We start from the raw sequence: 15,853 nt of genomic DNA, 5'->3' as shown, positions 1-15,853 counted from the left end.
ATATCACCACATGGGCTCAGGAACACTTCAGAAAACTACTGTCAGTGACTACAGTTCGTCGCTACATCTGTAAGTGCAAGTTAAAACTCTACTATGCAAAGCGAAAGCTTTTATCAACAACACCCAGAAATGCCGCCTGCTTTGCTGGGCCTGAGCTCATCTAAGATGGACTGATGCAAAGTGGAAAAGTGTTCTGTGGTGTGATGAGTCCATATTTCAAATTGTTTTTGGAAACTGTGGACGTCGTGTCCTCCGGAACAAAGAGGAAAAGAACCATCCGTTGTTATAGGCGCAAAGTTCAAAAGCCAGCATCTGTGATGGTATGGGGGTGTATTAGTGCCCAAGGCATGGGTAACTTACACCAGTGGTTCTCAAATGGGGGTACGCGTACCCCTGGGGGTACTTGAGGGTATGCCAAGGGGTATGTGAGATTTTTTTTAAATGTCTGTCAAAAAGAACAGTGAAAAGACATGCAACAATGCAATATTCAGTGTTGACAGCTAGATTTTTTTTTGACATGTTCCATAAATATTGATGTTAAATATTTCTTTTTTTGTGAAGAAATGTTTCGAATTAAGTTCATGAATCCAGATGGATCTCTATTACAATCCCCAAAGAGGGCACTTTAAGTTGATGATTACTTCTATGTGTAGAAATCTTTATTTATAATTGAATCGCTTGTTTATTTTTTAACAAGTTTTTAGTTATTTTTATATCTTTTTTTCCCAAATAGTTCAAGAAAGACCATGACAAATGAGCAATATTTTGCACTGTTATACAATTTAATAAATCAGAAACTGATGACATAGTGCTGTATTTTACTTCTTTATCTCTTTTTTTTTTCAACCAAAAATGCTTTGCTCTGATTAGGGGGTACTTGAATTAAAAAAATGTTCACAGGGGGTACATCACTGAAAAAAGGTTAAGAACCACTGACTTACACATCTGTGAAGGCACCATTAATGCTGAAAGGTACATACAGGTTTTGGAGCAACATATATTGCCATCCAAGCAACATCTTTTTCATGGACGCCCCTGCTTATTTCAGCAAGACAATGCCAAGCCACATTCTGCACGTGTTACAACAGCGTGGCTTTGTAGTAAAAGAGTGCGGGTACTAGACTGGCCTGCCTGTAGTCCAGACCTGTCTCCCATTGAAAATGTGTGGCGCAATATCCATCCATCCATTTTCTACCGCTTGTCCCTTTTAGCATAAAATACGACAACGGACACCCCGGACTGTTGAACAACTTAAGCTGTACATCAAGCAAGAATGGGAAATAATTCCACCTGAAAAGCTTCAAAAATGTGTCTCCTCAGTTCCCAAACGTTTCCTGAGTGTTGTTAAAAGGAAAGGCCATGTAACACAGAGGTAAAAATGCCCCTGTGCCAACTTTTTTGCAATGTTTTGCTGCCTTTAAATTCTAAGTTAATGATTATTTGCAAAAAAAAATTAAGTTTATCAGTTCGACCATTAAATAAATTGTCTTTGCAGTCAATTCAATTGAATATAAATTGAAAAGGATTTGCAAATCATTGTATTCTGTTTTAATTTACGACTTACACAACGTGCCAACTTCACTGGTTTTGGGTTTTTGTAAAAGGGTTCCACTGTACTTTAGTTCAATCCTCACTGTCAATTCTTCTCTTTAGGCTCCCTGTCGTGCTGAGCTACAGCGAGCACTGGACAGATTGGCATCGAATTCCCGCACACATGATGATCTCTTCACCATTCCCATTCCCAACTGTGACAAGAATGGAGATTTCCATGCTAAGCAGGTATGAGACTTTATGCACGCATTCCTCTGTTATTAATCTAAGACCAAAAAATGCTGATGTTTGTACTTGAAATCAGTCCTTTCAAACAACATCCGAGGTCTCTGAACCCAAATACAAAACATGCCTGCAGCAGATTAAGGTTGAAAGCCTTATGAATGCAAGATCAACACAAATGCGTCCAAGTAGACACTCCTTTGAGCTCACTAAGCCCTTGTTTTTTTTAAGGTCAAATGAAAAATTATTCACTTTCAGAAAAAAAAAAAAAGAGTTGCACGATGTATAAAAATGCAGGCGGCTCAGCGGCATTTCGACGATGGATGCAATTAGCTTTTGGATGTGGTTTCTTTTATTTTGTCATTCCACATTCCCAAGATTCGGCAACTATGCAGATAAGCAACACGGGACAGAGTAAAAGGAGAGATAAGATTGCTGTGAGCTGTGCATGCAATCAAAGCCCGAGTGATAAAAGCAGAGCTCAACAAAAGGCACAAGTCTTGGAGAGACTGATTTATTGTGCAACTTGATTCAAGTATCGCTGTCTGCAGAAATTCTGAGAAATCTGTTGACTCTTAGAAACTATTGGGAAGTAAAGCTCGGGTCACGAGGGACAACTTAGATCATTTTATGGAAGAGTTGCGGAGTTGTTAACTGGCCTTTAAGGCACTGTAAAAGTGCACCGCTAAAGAAACACAAATGTCTCAACATGACACTTGTGTTGTGGGAAGCCCAGACAGAACATGCAGGGATTTGAACAAAACACTTTATACATTGATCAATAAATTCTAATAAATAAACTCTGCAGCTAATAAACTGTGTAGCCCATTCAACTGAATATGTGCTTGATGTTATAAACTTACTTTTCTTAAAAGACCTACAATAATGTTGTTCAACTCTTACTCTGAAAATACACTTAAGCTATTCAAATGTGTATTGCAGTGGTCTCCAACCACCGGGCCGCGGCCCGATACCGGTACGCGGACCGATTGGTACCGGGCCGCACAAGAAATAAAAATAAATAAATAAAAAAAATAAAATAAACATAAAAAACACAATATATACATTATATATCAATATAGATCAATATAGTGTGCAGGGATACAGTCCGTAAGCCCACATGATTGTATTTATGAAAAATAATAATAATAAAATAATATAAATAAATACCCCCCCGGTCCGTGGGACACATTTTCAAGCGTTGACCGGTCCGCAGCTACAAAAAGGTTGGGGACCACTGGTGTATTGGACCATCTCAGGTTCCTAAGACAAAAATGACTAATTTGAGTAACAGTATCGCTTAATAAAAGAGGCCCTCGGACTTGATTAATTGGTTTACATAGACGTCTGGCGACATAGATGATTTGTTGACGTAGACGTTTTGTTGACGTAGACGTTTTGTTGACGTAGACGTGTTGTCGACGTACAAATGACCCCTTTGGCTCTCAAATGTTTATGTTGACAAACACGGTCGACCAAGATTCTCGACTCGCATGGACAGTTTTTTAGTAATGATCTTTAATCAATCAATCAAAGTTTAGAATCAGAATCAGAATTACTTTATAAATCCCCGAGGGGAAATTAAAATTTTCAGCACAATCCCATTCAAAATCAGACAAACATTACAGGGAGACAGAACAGGATCGCTGACGGGTCTGCCAACTTCCGGCGCCCCTTACAAAAAAAGCTGAGATACAGGTAAACAATGGGGAAGGAGGCTTGAGGAAAAAAAAAAGAGGGGGTCCAGACTGAGGCCAAGGGAAAAAACAACTCATAGCCATAGCACACATCCCTCTTACACACAAGTAAGAACATCAAACATCAAAGAACACAAAGGACATTTGAATTTGAACAGCTAGCGGATCATCTCTAGTCACCTTATAACCTCTCCACGCAGTAGAGGGGGGCAGAGCAGAAAAGAGACGGCAGATCAACTGGTCTAAAAGGGGGATCTATTTAAAGGCCTACTGAAACCCACTACTACCGACCATGCAGTCTGATAGTTTGTATATCAATGATGAAATCTTAACATTGCAACACATGCCAATACGGCCGGGTTAACTTATAAAGTGCAATTTTAAATTTCCCGCAAAACTTCCGGTTGAAAACGTCTATGTATGATGACGTATGCGCGTGACGTCAATGGTTGAAACGGAAGTATTCGGACCTCATTGGATCCAATACTAAAAGCTCTGATTTCATCGCAAAATTCTATTATAATATATTATATATATATTATAAGCGCTAAGACAGACAAAGTATTTTTTAGCATTGATAACCGAGAGCTAACAATAGTATATCCTGCACTGGACTCAAGGAGAGACTTTAATGTAATTATACAATTAAACTGAAGATGGCTGTAATGCAACATGTATGGATGCAAAAAGCTTATGCAGCACTGCAGAATAAGTTTTGTTTGCTGCAGTTATTAGTTATTGTAGATTATAAATTAGGCCTCTCATCTGGATAATAGGAGGATTTAGCCATGAATCTAGAAGTTGTTCATCTGTGACATTCAATTTATACCCGGGGATGGAGACAAACAAACAAGACAGTGTCAGCAGCAGCTTTTTTTTTTTTTACCGTTCGTGAGGATTAAAATTGATTCTTCATCTAAACGTCTCCCAGTGAGAGCAGACATAGTACAGTAAGTGATCGTTTTATTATGATTCTAGTTTGTATTTCTTGTTTAGCACTCAGCAAAATTGCTACATGATGCTTAGTGTTTCACTAAAGCTGGATCGGTTTGGCAGAGCTTCTAAAACTTGTAGCTCACCCTCATTATACTCAGGATTAAAAATAAGGTTCTGGACCATTATTTGTCCGAAAGTAATCCTTATTGGCTCCCGCTAAGTCTGCATGATTTGCATTGTTGTTGGTGGGGAAGAGATCTGTGATTTCTACCTCTACGTCACGCAATCACGTGACTGGCTAGCTCATTATCTCTCAAAATGGCTCGGTAATCTCTGTGAGATTGATCCTATTTTGATCATATCTATTTACTCGCAAACTTTGTAAGTCTTTCGCTGTCATCCATATGACAAGAGCCTCAATATAGAGGCAACTTTTTTAAAAGTTTTTATGTCAACAAAAGTGATAGCCCATGTATGTCGACTTGAAGTTGAGCGGACACTTTTTTAATAATAAGAATGATACAGTGGACCAGGACTACATTTAATTGGTTGACATAGACATGTTGACTTAGATGTTTGGTAGACATAGATGTGTTGTTGACTAGGGATGTAAATCTCTTTGTGATGGATGATTCGAGTCGCATCTGGATGCCTGGGTCATGATGCGATTCAAAAACGATTTATTCATGAAACAGAACAATTGGATTTAGTGTTTACGATTCGATTTAGTGTATGAACGATTCACTATGATTCAATTTAGTGTATGAATGATTCAATATTATTCGATACAGTGTACAAACGATTCAATTCTATGGTTAATATTTGTTGGACACATTTTTTTTAGACCACAAAAGAACAAACATATACGCTCCTCCTCATGTCAGAGGATAAATATTTAAGACCTTGGTACCATCCACTCAGACTAAATATGTCCAAGCTAAGTATTTGAGAATGAACTGATGAAAATGATCAGTTGAATGCCATGAGAATAACAATAACCTGATCATTGAGAACACCCATAGGCATATTTATCTTCAAATATTAAAAAAAAAAAAAACATTCTATAAACGTGACATGCTTCCAGTATTTTAAAATTACAACATATAACCCCAAATATATTAAATAAAGTAAAAAGGTGTCACGACGGGGTTTTCACAGCTTACTGCGGGGTTCGTTCTCCCGGGATGCAGACGGACCACTCCGGACAAAGCGTGCAGGTAGGAACATTGTTTATTCCTCAAAATATCCAAGTAGTACAAAAAACAGAAAACGAGCCGACAGAACAACGTGCCTGATCGCATTCGACGCTAAAGCTACACTTAGCATGGACTATGGACAAGAAATAAACACGTAACTTTGGCATGAAACAAAGAACTTACGTAGCAGGTTGCATGTAGCAAATAATGACGCCAGGCCAACTGACTGGCAAAGGCAAGCTTAAATAATGCCTCTGATTAGTGCTCGGGAAGCAGGTGAGCGGGCGAACACAAATCAGAGACAGGTGGAAATAATAAGTAACCATGGTAACTAAAACAAACAAGGATGCACAAAAACAGTAACTATGGAGTCCAAAACTAACAGAACATAACAAAACATGATCCGGACCACGGATCATGACAAAAGGCATTTATTTTCCAATAATCAAGTCAGTGTTGTCACAGACGCCTACGGGTTCTAGCCAATGGCTTGACTAGGGGGTGGTTGTGGGACTTCCGGGACAAGGGTGAGAAGTGACAAGTTTTGTGGAGTTAAAAGATAAAAGGAAAGTTGATGGAAAAGAGAGCAAGACACAGAGATTGAGCCCTTTGTACAAAAATGTTGCATTTTGTGAAATAAAGAAAGACAAACTGGGAATATGTCTGAACCTCCATTCCTTGGGATGTTACAATATTGATATACGTATCTTGTGGGTAATTATTTGGTGGGCAGCGTTGCGTTTTTTTTAAAGATAAACTGTGTGCAGCTTTGCGTTGTTTCAAATATAAACTGTCTACTGATTGCTGGTCTTGCGTGACGCCTTGAACATGTATCTACGTCTACTCTCTTCTCCAGTTAGGTAAGTAACGTAACAAGCGCTTTTCACAGACAATCATGGCTCTTGTGTCGTTTTAAAGACAAAAACCGTCAACTGATTTCTAGTTTGGCGCTTTAACCGGTTTATGTGTTTACACTGGATTAATTTAAAGATTCAATGCTGAATTTTTTCGATTGAGGGGGCTGTAACCGTTGTAGCTGAATCCGGCCACTTCTCGAGCCGGATATCCGGACGCATTGGTTTATTGTTAACAACCCTATTGTCAACATACTGTAGACGCATACTTGCCAACCTTGAGACCTCCAATATCGGGAGGTGGGAGGGGCGCTTGGTCGGGGGTGGGGGCGTGGTTGGGGCGGGGAGGGGGCGTGGTTAGGGGCGTGGTTAAGAGGAGAGTATATTTACAGCTAGAATTCACCAACTCAAGTATTTCATATATATATATATATATATATATATATATATATATATAAATACTTGACTTTCAGTGAATTCTAGCTATATATATATATATATATATATATATATATATATATATATATATATATGTGTGACGGTCCACAACTGTATGTGGCAAAATGCAGCTCCACACTGCTGTCGCTTCAACATATCACTGGCACCAGGTGGATTATAAATTTATTTTATTACAGTGTCCTGCAAAACAGTGCAAATTGTGAGACTGTGAGTCCACTTGGGTCACGGGATTATCAGTTGGAAGGCACAGTTCTGAGCACTTCTCGCAGGTAAAGTACATACCACTTCTCGCCAGCAACAGGCGCTGTTGCAACACTTCATTCATAATTTAATCAAGCATAATGAACGTCTGTTTCTACACCGTTACATATATATATATATATACATATATATATATATATATATATATATATATATATATATATATATATATATATATATATATATATATATATATATATATATATTATATATATATATATATATATATATATATATATATATATATATATAAAAGAAATACTTGAATTTTAGTGTTCATTTATTTACACATATACACACACGCACACACAACACTCATCTACTCATTTTTGTACTTGAAAGTACAATGCTTTGTTAAGGGTTGAATTGTCCATCCTCTTTCTATTCTCTGTCACTATTTTTCTAACCATGCTGAACACCCTCTCTGATGATGCATTGCTGTGTGGCACGCACAAAAGTGCTTTCATCAAATGCACGAGAGTGTGGAATCTTCCATCTCTCCCTAGCATGGCCCAAAACCGGTCAATCCTTGCTTCCTGGGGAAGATCTTCCCTGGCAAGCAATTGGTACTCCAGTACTTGTACCCGGAGGCTGGTCAGGTACAATCGCAGCTGCGGCAGACTTTTTTTGGGGGGGGCGTGGCCTCCAGCTCCGGCTGAATACTGGGAGTTTGTCGGGAGAAAATCTCTGTCGGGAGGTTGTCGGGAGAGGCGCTGAATATCGGGATTCTCCCGCAAAAAACGGGAGGGTTGGCAAGTATGCTGTAGACGTGTTGTTGAGATATTGTAGATGTGTTGTCGGTATAGACACGTGTTACACAGCAGTGTCATTTTGCATTACAGTTAATCACGTCACCCATTGCTAATCAGCGTTAAGAGTCAGAATCAGACTCGGCTTTATTGGCCAAGTACCCAACACACAAGGAATTTGACTAGGTACTAGGGTTGTACGGTATACTGGTATTAGTATAGTACCGCGATACTAATGAATCGTATTCGGTACTATACCGCCTCTAAAAAGTACTGGTCCGGAATAGCTAAACATGCTTCACTACACACCGTAGCTCACCGGCATCACAATGTAAACAAATGCTATGGGTGGATCTACACCTAACATCCACTGTAATGATACCAAGTAGAGGAGCGTATCTAGTCGATACTACTATGATTCCATCGATATTTTTTAGCATCACAAAATCTTCTTTCGTTTTTTTAAAATGTATATTTTGTTTATAAACTCAGGAAATATTTCCCTGGACACATGATAACTTAAATTATGACCATTGTATGATCCTGTGACTACTTGGTATCGGATTGATACCCAAATTTGTGGTATCCTACAGAACTAATGTAAAGCATCCAAACAACAGAAGGATAAGTGATAATTACATTTTAACAGAAGTGTAGATAGAACATGTTAAAAGAGAAAGTAACCAGATATTAACAATAAATGAACAAATAGATTAATAATACATTTTCTACCACTTGTCCTTAATAATTTTGACAAAATAATACAATGACACAATATGTTACTGCACATGTCAGCAGCTAAATTAGGAGCCTTTGTTTGCTTACTTACTACTAAAAGACAAGTTGTCTTGTATGTTCACTATTTTATTTAAGGACAAACTTGCAATAAGAAACATATAATTTTGTTAAAATAAAGCCAATAATGCCATTTTTGTGGTCCCCTTTTTTTTTTTTAGAAAAGTACAGAAAAGTATCAAAATACATTTCGGTACCGGTACCAAAATATTGGTATCGGGACAACACTACTTGGTACGGAGTTATCTTTGTTCAATGCAAGAAACAAGGAAAAACACAACGATGAGAGAGCACAGTACCATGGCGGCCATCCAAACAAGAGGGAGACATTAAAGAACATACACCGCGGTGACCTCTGTGGTGCACCAGGCTATCGTCATGCTCACGTGAAGCTTGAACATCCCGACGTCCAACGCTACTAGTTCCGCAGCTTTGTCTCCACATCTCCTTCGATCCATCCACGCCAGGCCTGGGTAATTATTTTCACTCGGGGGGCCAAATTTAGAGAAATAAAATGTGTCTGGGGGGCCGGTATATCTATTTTTAGGAACACTAATACAAAACCTCACAATAACGTCTGATTGAAAGCTAAAAAGGTTATGACAGACCGCCTAAAAAAACGAAATGGGATTTTAATTTTTTTTACTGAATGACACACCCAGAATGTACATGAAAATAAAGAATGTGGGATTTACAATATTAACTATGAACGATAAAACACTGATGTGGAAGTCGCTTCCTAGCGGTCCCACTGACAGACACTTCACAGGAGCCAAGCGTGTCGTTTTAAACAAAGTTTTAATGCACATAGGTTTTTATCAAAGTCTTTCTTCCGCAGAACGTGACCTTTCAGTCACGTCCGTATCCTCTCTCTCTTCCTGCTCCGGGCCGCTTACTGCCAGTTGTGTCTCGCCGTCAGCACTGCCACGCCCCCGTCTGATGGTGCTCTGTCCTCAGCACCATGGACAGAGGCGGTGACCTTTGCTCCTGCAGGCAGCGCTGACAACATTCCCTCCATAACTGAATATTGACAACATATGAACGTCACGCACCCTCTCGATCGACATATTTTACAATCAAGCTATACGAAACAAAGAGCGAAATATGAACCCCACCTACAATCTGATATATATCTGATATATCACTAAGCTTTAGAACTTTGTTGTAAAAATCTCCTTCCGCGTATGTCCCTGACACCCGCATTTCAGGCTGACACTCTGTGGAAACGCTCCCCACCCACACTGCTCGGTGCCTCGTCTAAGATGCTGTGACGTAGGTTACCATAGTATCAATCAATCAATCAATCAAAGTTTATTTATATAGCCCTTAATCCCAAGTGTCTCAAAGGGCTGCACAAGCCACAACGATATCCTCGGCTCAGATCCCACATCAGGGCAAGAAAAAACTCAACCCAATGAGGTACAATGAGAAACCTTGGAGGGGACCGCAGATGTGGGCGACCGGTGCAATGGACGTCGAGTGGATCTGGTTAATACCGTAGTAACTAGTATATCATACAAAAGCACAGATTCCAACCATTGAAATACTTTGTATTAGAGATGTCCGATAATATCGGTCTGCCGATATTATCGGCCGATAAATGCTTTTAAATGTAATATATCGGAAATTATCGGTATCTGTTTCAAAAAGTAAAATGGATTACTTTTTAAAACGCCGCTGTATGGAGTGGTACACGGACGTAGTGAGAAGTACAGAGCGCCAATAAACCTTAAAGCAGTGGTTCTTAACCTGGGTTCGATCGAACCCTAGGGGTTCGGTGAGTCGGCCTCAGGGGTTCGGCGGAGCCTCCGCCGCGGAGGTCAAGACATACCCGACTCATCGTGTAAATAAAAACTTCTCCCTATGGGTGTATTATGGATACGGCAACAGCAGAAGTCACACTGATTTGCAGGTGTGTAATTTGTTGTGAGTCCATGCACTGTGTTAGTTTTGTTCTTTGAACAAGGTGATGTTCATGCACGGTTCATTTTGTGCACCAGTAAAAAAACATAACTTTGCCTTAAATTTGATTTTTTTTTTTTTTTTTCACTAAAGAAGGGTTCGGTGAATGCGCATATGAAACTGGTGGGGTTCGGTACCTCTAACAAGGTTAAGAACCACTGCCTTAAAGGCACTGCTTTTGTGTGCCGGCCCAATCACATAATATCTACGGCTTTTCACACACACAAGTGAATGCAAGGCATACTTGGTCAACAGCCATACAGGTCACACTGAGGGTGGCCGTATAAACAACTTTAACACTGTTTCAAGTATGCGCCACACTGTGAACCCACACCAAACAAGAATGACAAACACATTTCGGGAGAACATCCGCACCGTAACACAACATAAACACAACAGAACAAATACCCCGAACCCCTTGCAGCACTAACTCTTCCGGGACGCTACAGTATACACCCCCCGCTACCCACTGCCCCCCCACCTCAACACCTACAACCCCCCCCCCCCCCCCCCCAACCCAGCCCACCTCAACCTCCTCATGCTCATGTGCCAAATTCCAAGCTGCTGTTTTGAGGCATGTTAAAAAAAATAATGCACTTTGTGACTTCAATAATAAATATGGCAGTGCCATGTTGGCATTTTTTTCCATAACTTGAGTTGATTTATTTTGGAAAACCTTGTTACATTGTTTAATGCATCCAGCGGGGCATCACAACAAAATTAGGCATAATAATGTGTTCATTCCACGACTGTATATATCGGTATCGGTTGATATAGGAATCGGTAATTAAGAGTTGGACAATATCGGATATCAGCAAAAAAGCCATTATCGGACATCTCTACTTTGTATAGTTCAAGATTTACGGTAATTAGAAATCATCACTGCACATCATAATGGCAGCTACAGATTCTACCTCCGATGTGGCAGAGGGCCCCAAGTCCGTTTTAGAAGTTCCTGAAAAAGCTCCCAAAAAGCAGCTCAGATGCCACAAACTACAGACCGTTGCGAATTAAAATGTTCCTCCCTTCTGCCAACAGTGTCATCCTGCACGTGACGGTCAGCGGGGGAAGTGTTGGTGTGTGGACCAGAAGACGGGCATGAGACTTCCGGGCCCACTGGAACAGCGAGGGGAAGTGGACTGCCACCAATTAATGACTGCAACACTGAGAGATTGAAAATGAGGGGGTTGTGTTGAGGGTACAGAGCAGCTTAGTTCCATGGATGCTTATGAGCTGATCTAAACGTGGGACCCCCCCTCACCCACAGTCACTTCATTCGGGGCCAAAGGTACTTGAGCTCGTACAACAAAAGGGAAGAAGTTTGAAAATGAAATTAGTTCTTTTGTTGTTTTGTTTCTCTACGTATGTCTTTTGAGCACTTGTCAGGTGTGGCTTCTACTACGGGGTGCTCACACCCAGCTACGGCCATAGACATACACTACAAGCAGTAAAAATATGCTGACGAGAAACGTTTGTATTTTCTGTAGTATCATGTAAATGAAGGTCTAGAAACCAACCGTAGAATTCAAAGTAAAAAAAGTGTAGTCCAGTTTAACCAGCGTTGAAAATATGAAGAGGAAAAACATAGAGTAAAGCCAAAATCTTCTTCCACAACCAGATGATTAAAATTTTATAACAGCGAGGCAAATTTAAAAATATTTAACTATCAGTGTGCGAGAGCCCAGAAAATGTTTTATTACCGAGCGATAGATCTTCAAACCCCTCTATTTGCCAAGGACTTGTCTCTCGAACACATTAGTCCAAAAGGACTGGAATACCGGGCTAAAAAAAAAAAAAAAAAAGGTAAATTAAGCTGGCTCGTGTGTTTTTTATACATGACATGAGCGCCTAATTGCAACATTGTACATTAGCTTTGCACACCACTCTAACCACCTGGCTGAGTATTTCATAGGCAAGTGTGGTAAAACATATATAGTAGAGTCAATGCGCCTTACAACAGGTGTGTGTGTGTGTGTGTGTGTGTGATACATTTTGTACAACAAAAATGCTAATACCACTATAGGTCAATAAAGCTATCTAAGAGCCAGCATCCTTTGCAGCAGGGGTTCTTAACCTACTTGACCCCGGGCCCCAACTTTTCCCACCACAGAGGGGCCCCGCGGCCCACTCAAATATTAGCACTGAATTAGTCATCTTACTCTTGATTTGAATCATATTCAATAATTATACTGTATATTCAACCTACTTACAGTTCACAACCTTGTCAAATGATATATGAGAACGTGTGTTAATCACAAAGATTATTATCAAGGCTTAGGTCAGGCTGATTACAAAAAATGCATGGCAATCAAGTGTACTGCGAAAAAGGGACTCGACGAAAAATGCATTTACATACAATCTTATAATATTGATTAGAGATGTCCGATAATATCGGACTGCCGATATTATCGGCCGACAAATGCTTTAAAATGTAATATCGGAAATTATCGGTATCGGTTTCAAAACGTAAAATGTATGACTTTTTAAAACGCCGCTGTGTACACGGACGTAAGGAGAAGTACAGAGCGCCAATAAACCTTAAAGGCACCGTCTTTGTGTGCCAGCCAAGGCACATAATATGTACGGCTTTTCACACACACAAGTGAATGCAAGGCATACTTCGTCAACAGCCATACAGGTCACACTGAGGGTGACCGTATAAACAACTTTAACACTGTTACAAATATGCGCCACACTGTGAACCCACACCAAACAAGAATGACAAACACATTTCGGGAAAACATCCGCACCGTAACACAACATAACAAATACACAGAACGCCTTGCAGCACTAACTCTTCCGAGACGCTACAATATACACCCCCCGCTACTCCCCCCCCCCCTCAACCCCGCCCACCTCAACCTCCTCATGCTCTCTCAGGGAGAGCATGTCCCAAATTCCAAGCTGCTGTTTTGAGGCATGTTAAAAAAAATAATGCACTTTGTGACTTCAATAATAAATATGGCAGTGCCATGTTGGCATTTTTTTCCATAACTTGACTTATTTTGGAAAACCTTGTTACATTGTTTAATGCATCCAGCGGGGCATCACAACAAAATTAGGCATAATAATGTGTTCATTCCACGACTGTATATATCGGTATCGGTTGATATCGGAATCGGTAATTAAGAGTTGGACAATATCGGAATATCGGATATCGGCAAAAAAGCCATTATCGGACATTTCTAATATTAATACATGTTTCTTAAATAAACTGTCAATAAAATTAAAGTGCAAATGAAAATACAGCATCCCCACTTTAGTCATAATGTTTGCGCTTAAGAAACTGCTCTATGACTTTAGCTTCAGAGTTCTTCGGTTTAATGGAGATTGGCATTACTGCCACAAGTGGTGGAAAAAGTGTATTACAACTGAGTGCTGCCGCGACCCATACAGCTGAGAAACAAGATATTGTTTGGCGGCCCTGTAGTGGGCGCTCGCGGCCCAATGGGCCTTGGCGTTGCAGTGTTTATGTGTTTTGCATAACAGGGCTATTTTTTCAGAATTTTGTAGCTGACAAAAAAACAATAACAAATGTCCACTGCAGAGGACACAGGTTGTCAGAAGGATATTCTAAGCTATCTGAACAAAACAACCGTATCTTAGCCTTTGTGTTATAGGTGACAAAGCAATTTAGTGTAATATCCAACTTTATATCTCATTAACGAGCAATTCATTTTGCTTTTAGGAACTGCATAGGGCCAATAAAAAAACGATCTGCGGGTCATAAATGACGCACTTAGGACACCCCTGCTTCACACAAACCCAACCAGTGAGTGTAGTAAAGTTTTATGATCAGGAGTTGGCAGTAAACCAACGTCTTTGTTGCTGTAAAGATAGCTGAAAGGAAGTAAGTCGTTTTGAGACATCAACACAAATTCAGTCAAGTTGATAAAAGCCTAAAGCTCAAAGTAATAAAACACATTAAAAAATGTAGTTTTTCAGGAATTGGCCGAGAGGGACAAGCAGTAGAAAACGGATGGATGGATGGGAATAAAGGTGTATTATTCTAAACATTTTAACGCAAACCTATTAGCAAAGACTGAGCCAAAAACCATTAAACGTGTCTGGCAGCACATTTGGGATATTTGTTGGGGCAGTGTGTCATTTATACAACCAAACAAAAACATTGCGACCTAAAAACATTAATTTAAAAAGTTGTTTTTTTTTCAAACATGCAAATAATATTTGTGGTTACAAATAATTTTTTTAGGTTGCAGAATTTTATTTTTTACGTTACAAATCATTTGTTTGGTGACAATTTTTTGGGAAGTTACATATCGTTTTTAGGTTAATAATTTTTTGGTTACAAATCTTTTTTTGGTTACCATTCAACTTTGATCTTGGGGCGGGGCCTCCTCTGAACAATATGTTAGAAGCTTTCTTATTGGTCAGTCTCGGATGACGACGTGACTATATGGGCGTAAGTGCTGCCTACGTCCGCCCTCAACACACTTGGAGGGAAAATACCTAAAGACTTGGGGTGGCCGAGATTTACCAAAATGATTTGTAATTTTAAAAATTATTTGCAACCAAAAATCTTTTTTTTTTTTGGTTGCGGAATCCATTTTTCTTTTTGAAAATCTTTTTTTTCGTTTAGTTGCATTGGAAGACACAAATGTATCTCCATAATTGTCCCAGCATCAACGGGCAGTTGATCCATTAGTGGCAGGTTGAAGAACCCAACAGGTCAATATGGAAGACGCTAAAAAGCATGTTTCTTACACCTAGACACTCACGTGTTAAAAAAGCACATTAATAGCACAAAAAGAGGAACAGGTCCGTATTATATGGATAAATGTTTGTTTAGAAAAACAGAAAATTATGTTAAAGGTGTTTCATAAACACGTCAAGTGCATATATATATATATATATATATATATATATATATATATATATATATATATATATATATATATATATATATATATATATATATAGTCCCTTATTTCTAGAGTCTAATTCACAGCAACCAATTAACAACAAAAGGGTTTATTAAAAAAAAAAAAAAGTAGATACAAGTGTTATATTGTACAATTGACATTTGTAAAAACTAATGTTAAGGTCTGTGTAGATTCTCAATTTCTCAGCCAGTCTGGTTGCAATACTCCGCAAAGGCTGAATGGAGGCAACTGGACTCTTTTTTTCTTTCTCCAGAAAGCTTCTCCATT

The 15,853-nt window shown here is 39.3% G+C and overlaps 1 protein-coding gene across 1 annotated transcript in view; it reads left to right on the top strand.

Moving 5' to 3' along the window:
- LOC133634118 (insulin-like growth factor-binding protein 4) overlaps positions 1–15,562 on the top strand; it is a 242,110-nt gene extending 226,548 nt beyond the window's left edge. The window contains exons 3-4 of the mRNA XM_062027143.1: positions 1,654–1,779; positions 11,721–15,562. Coding sequence (XP_061883127.1) covers positions 1,654–1,779; positions 11,721–11,858 — 264 coding nt within the window. The 3' untranslated portion in view covers positions 11,859–15,562. The remainder of the gene's footprint in view (positions 1–1,653; positions 1,780–11,720) is intronic.
- Positions 15,563–15,853: the final 291 nt, after the last annotated feature.

Source organism: Entelurus aequoreus, linkage group LG18 (genome assembly GCF_033978785.1).
Source record: "Entelurus aequoreus isolate RoL-2023_Sb linkage group LG18, RoL_Eaeq_v1.1, whole genome shotgun sequence".
NCBI lineage: Eukaryota > Metazoa > Chordata > Actinopteri > Syngnathiformes > Syngnathidae > Entelurus > Entelurus aequoreus.
The sequence above is the reverse complement of the archived record's forward strand: the minus strand, read 5'-3'. Positions and strand labels throughout refer to the sequence as shown.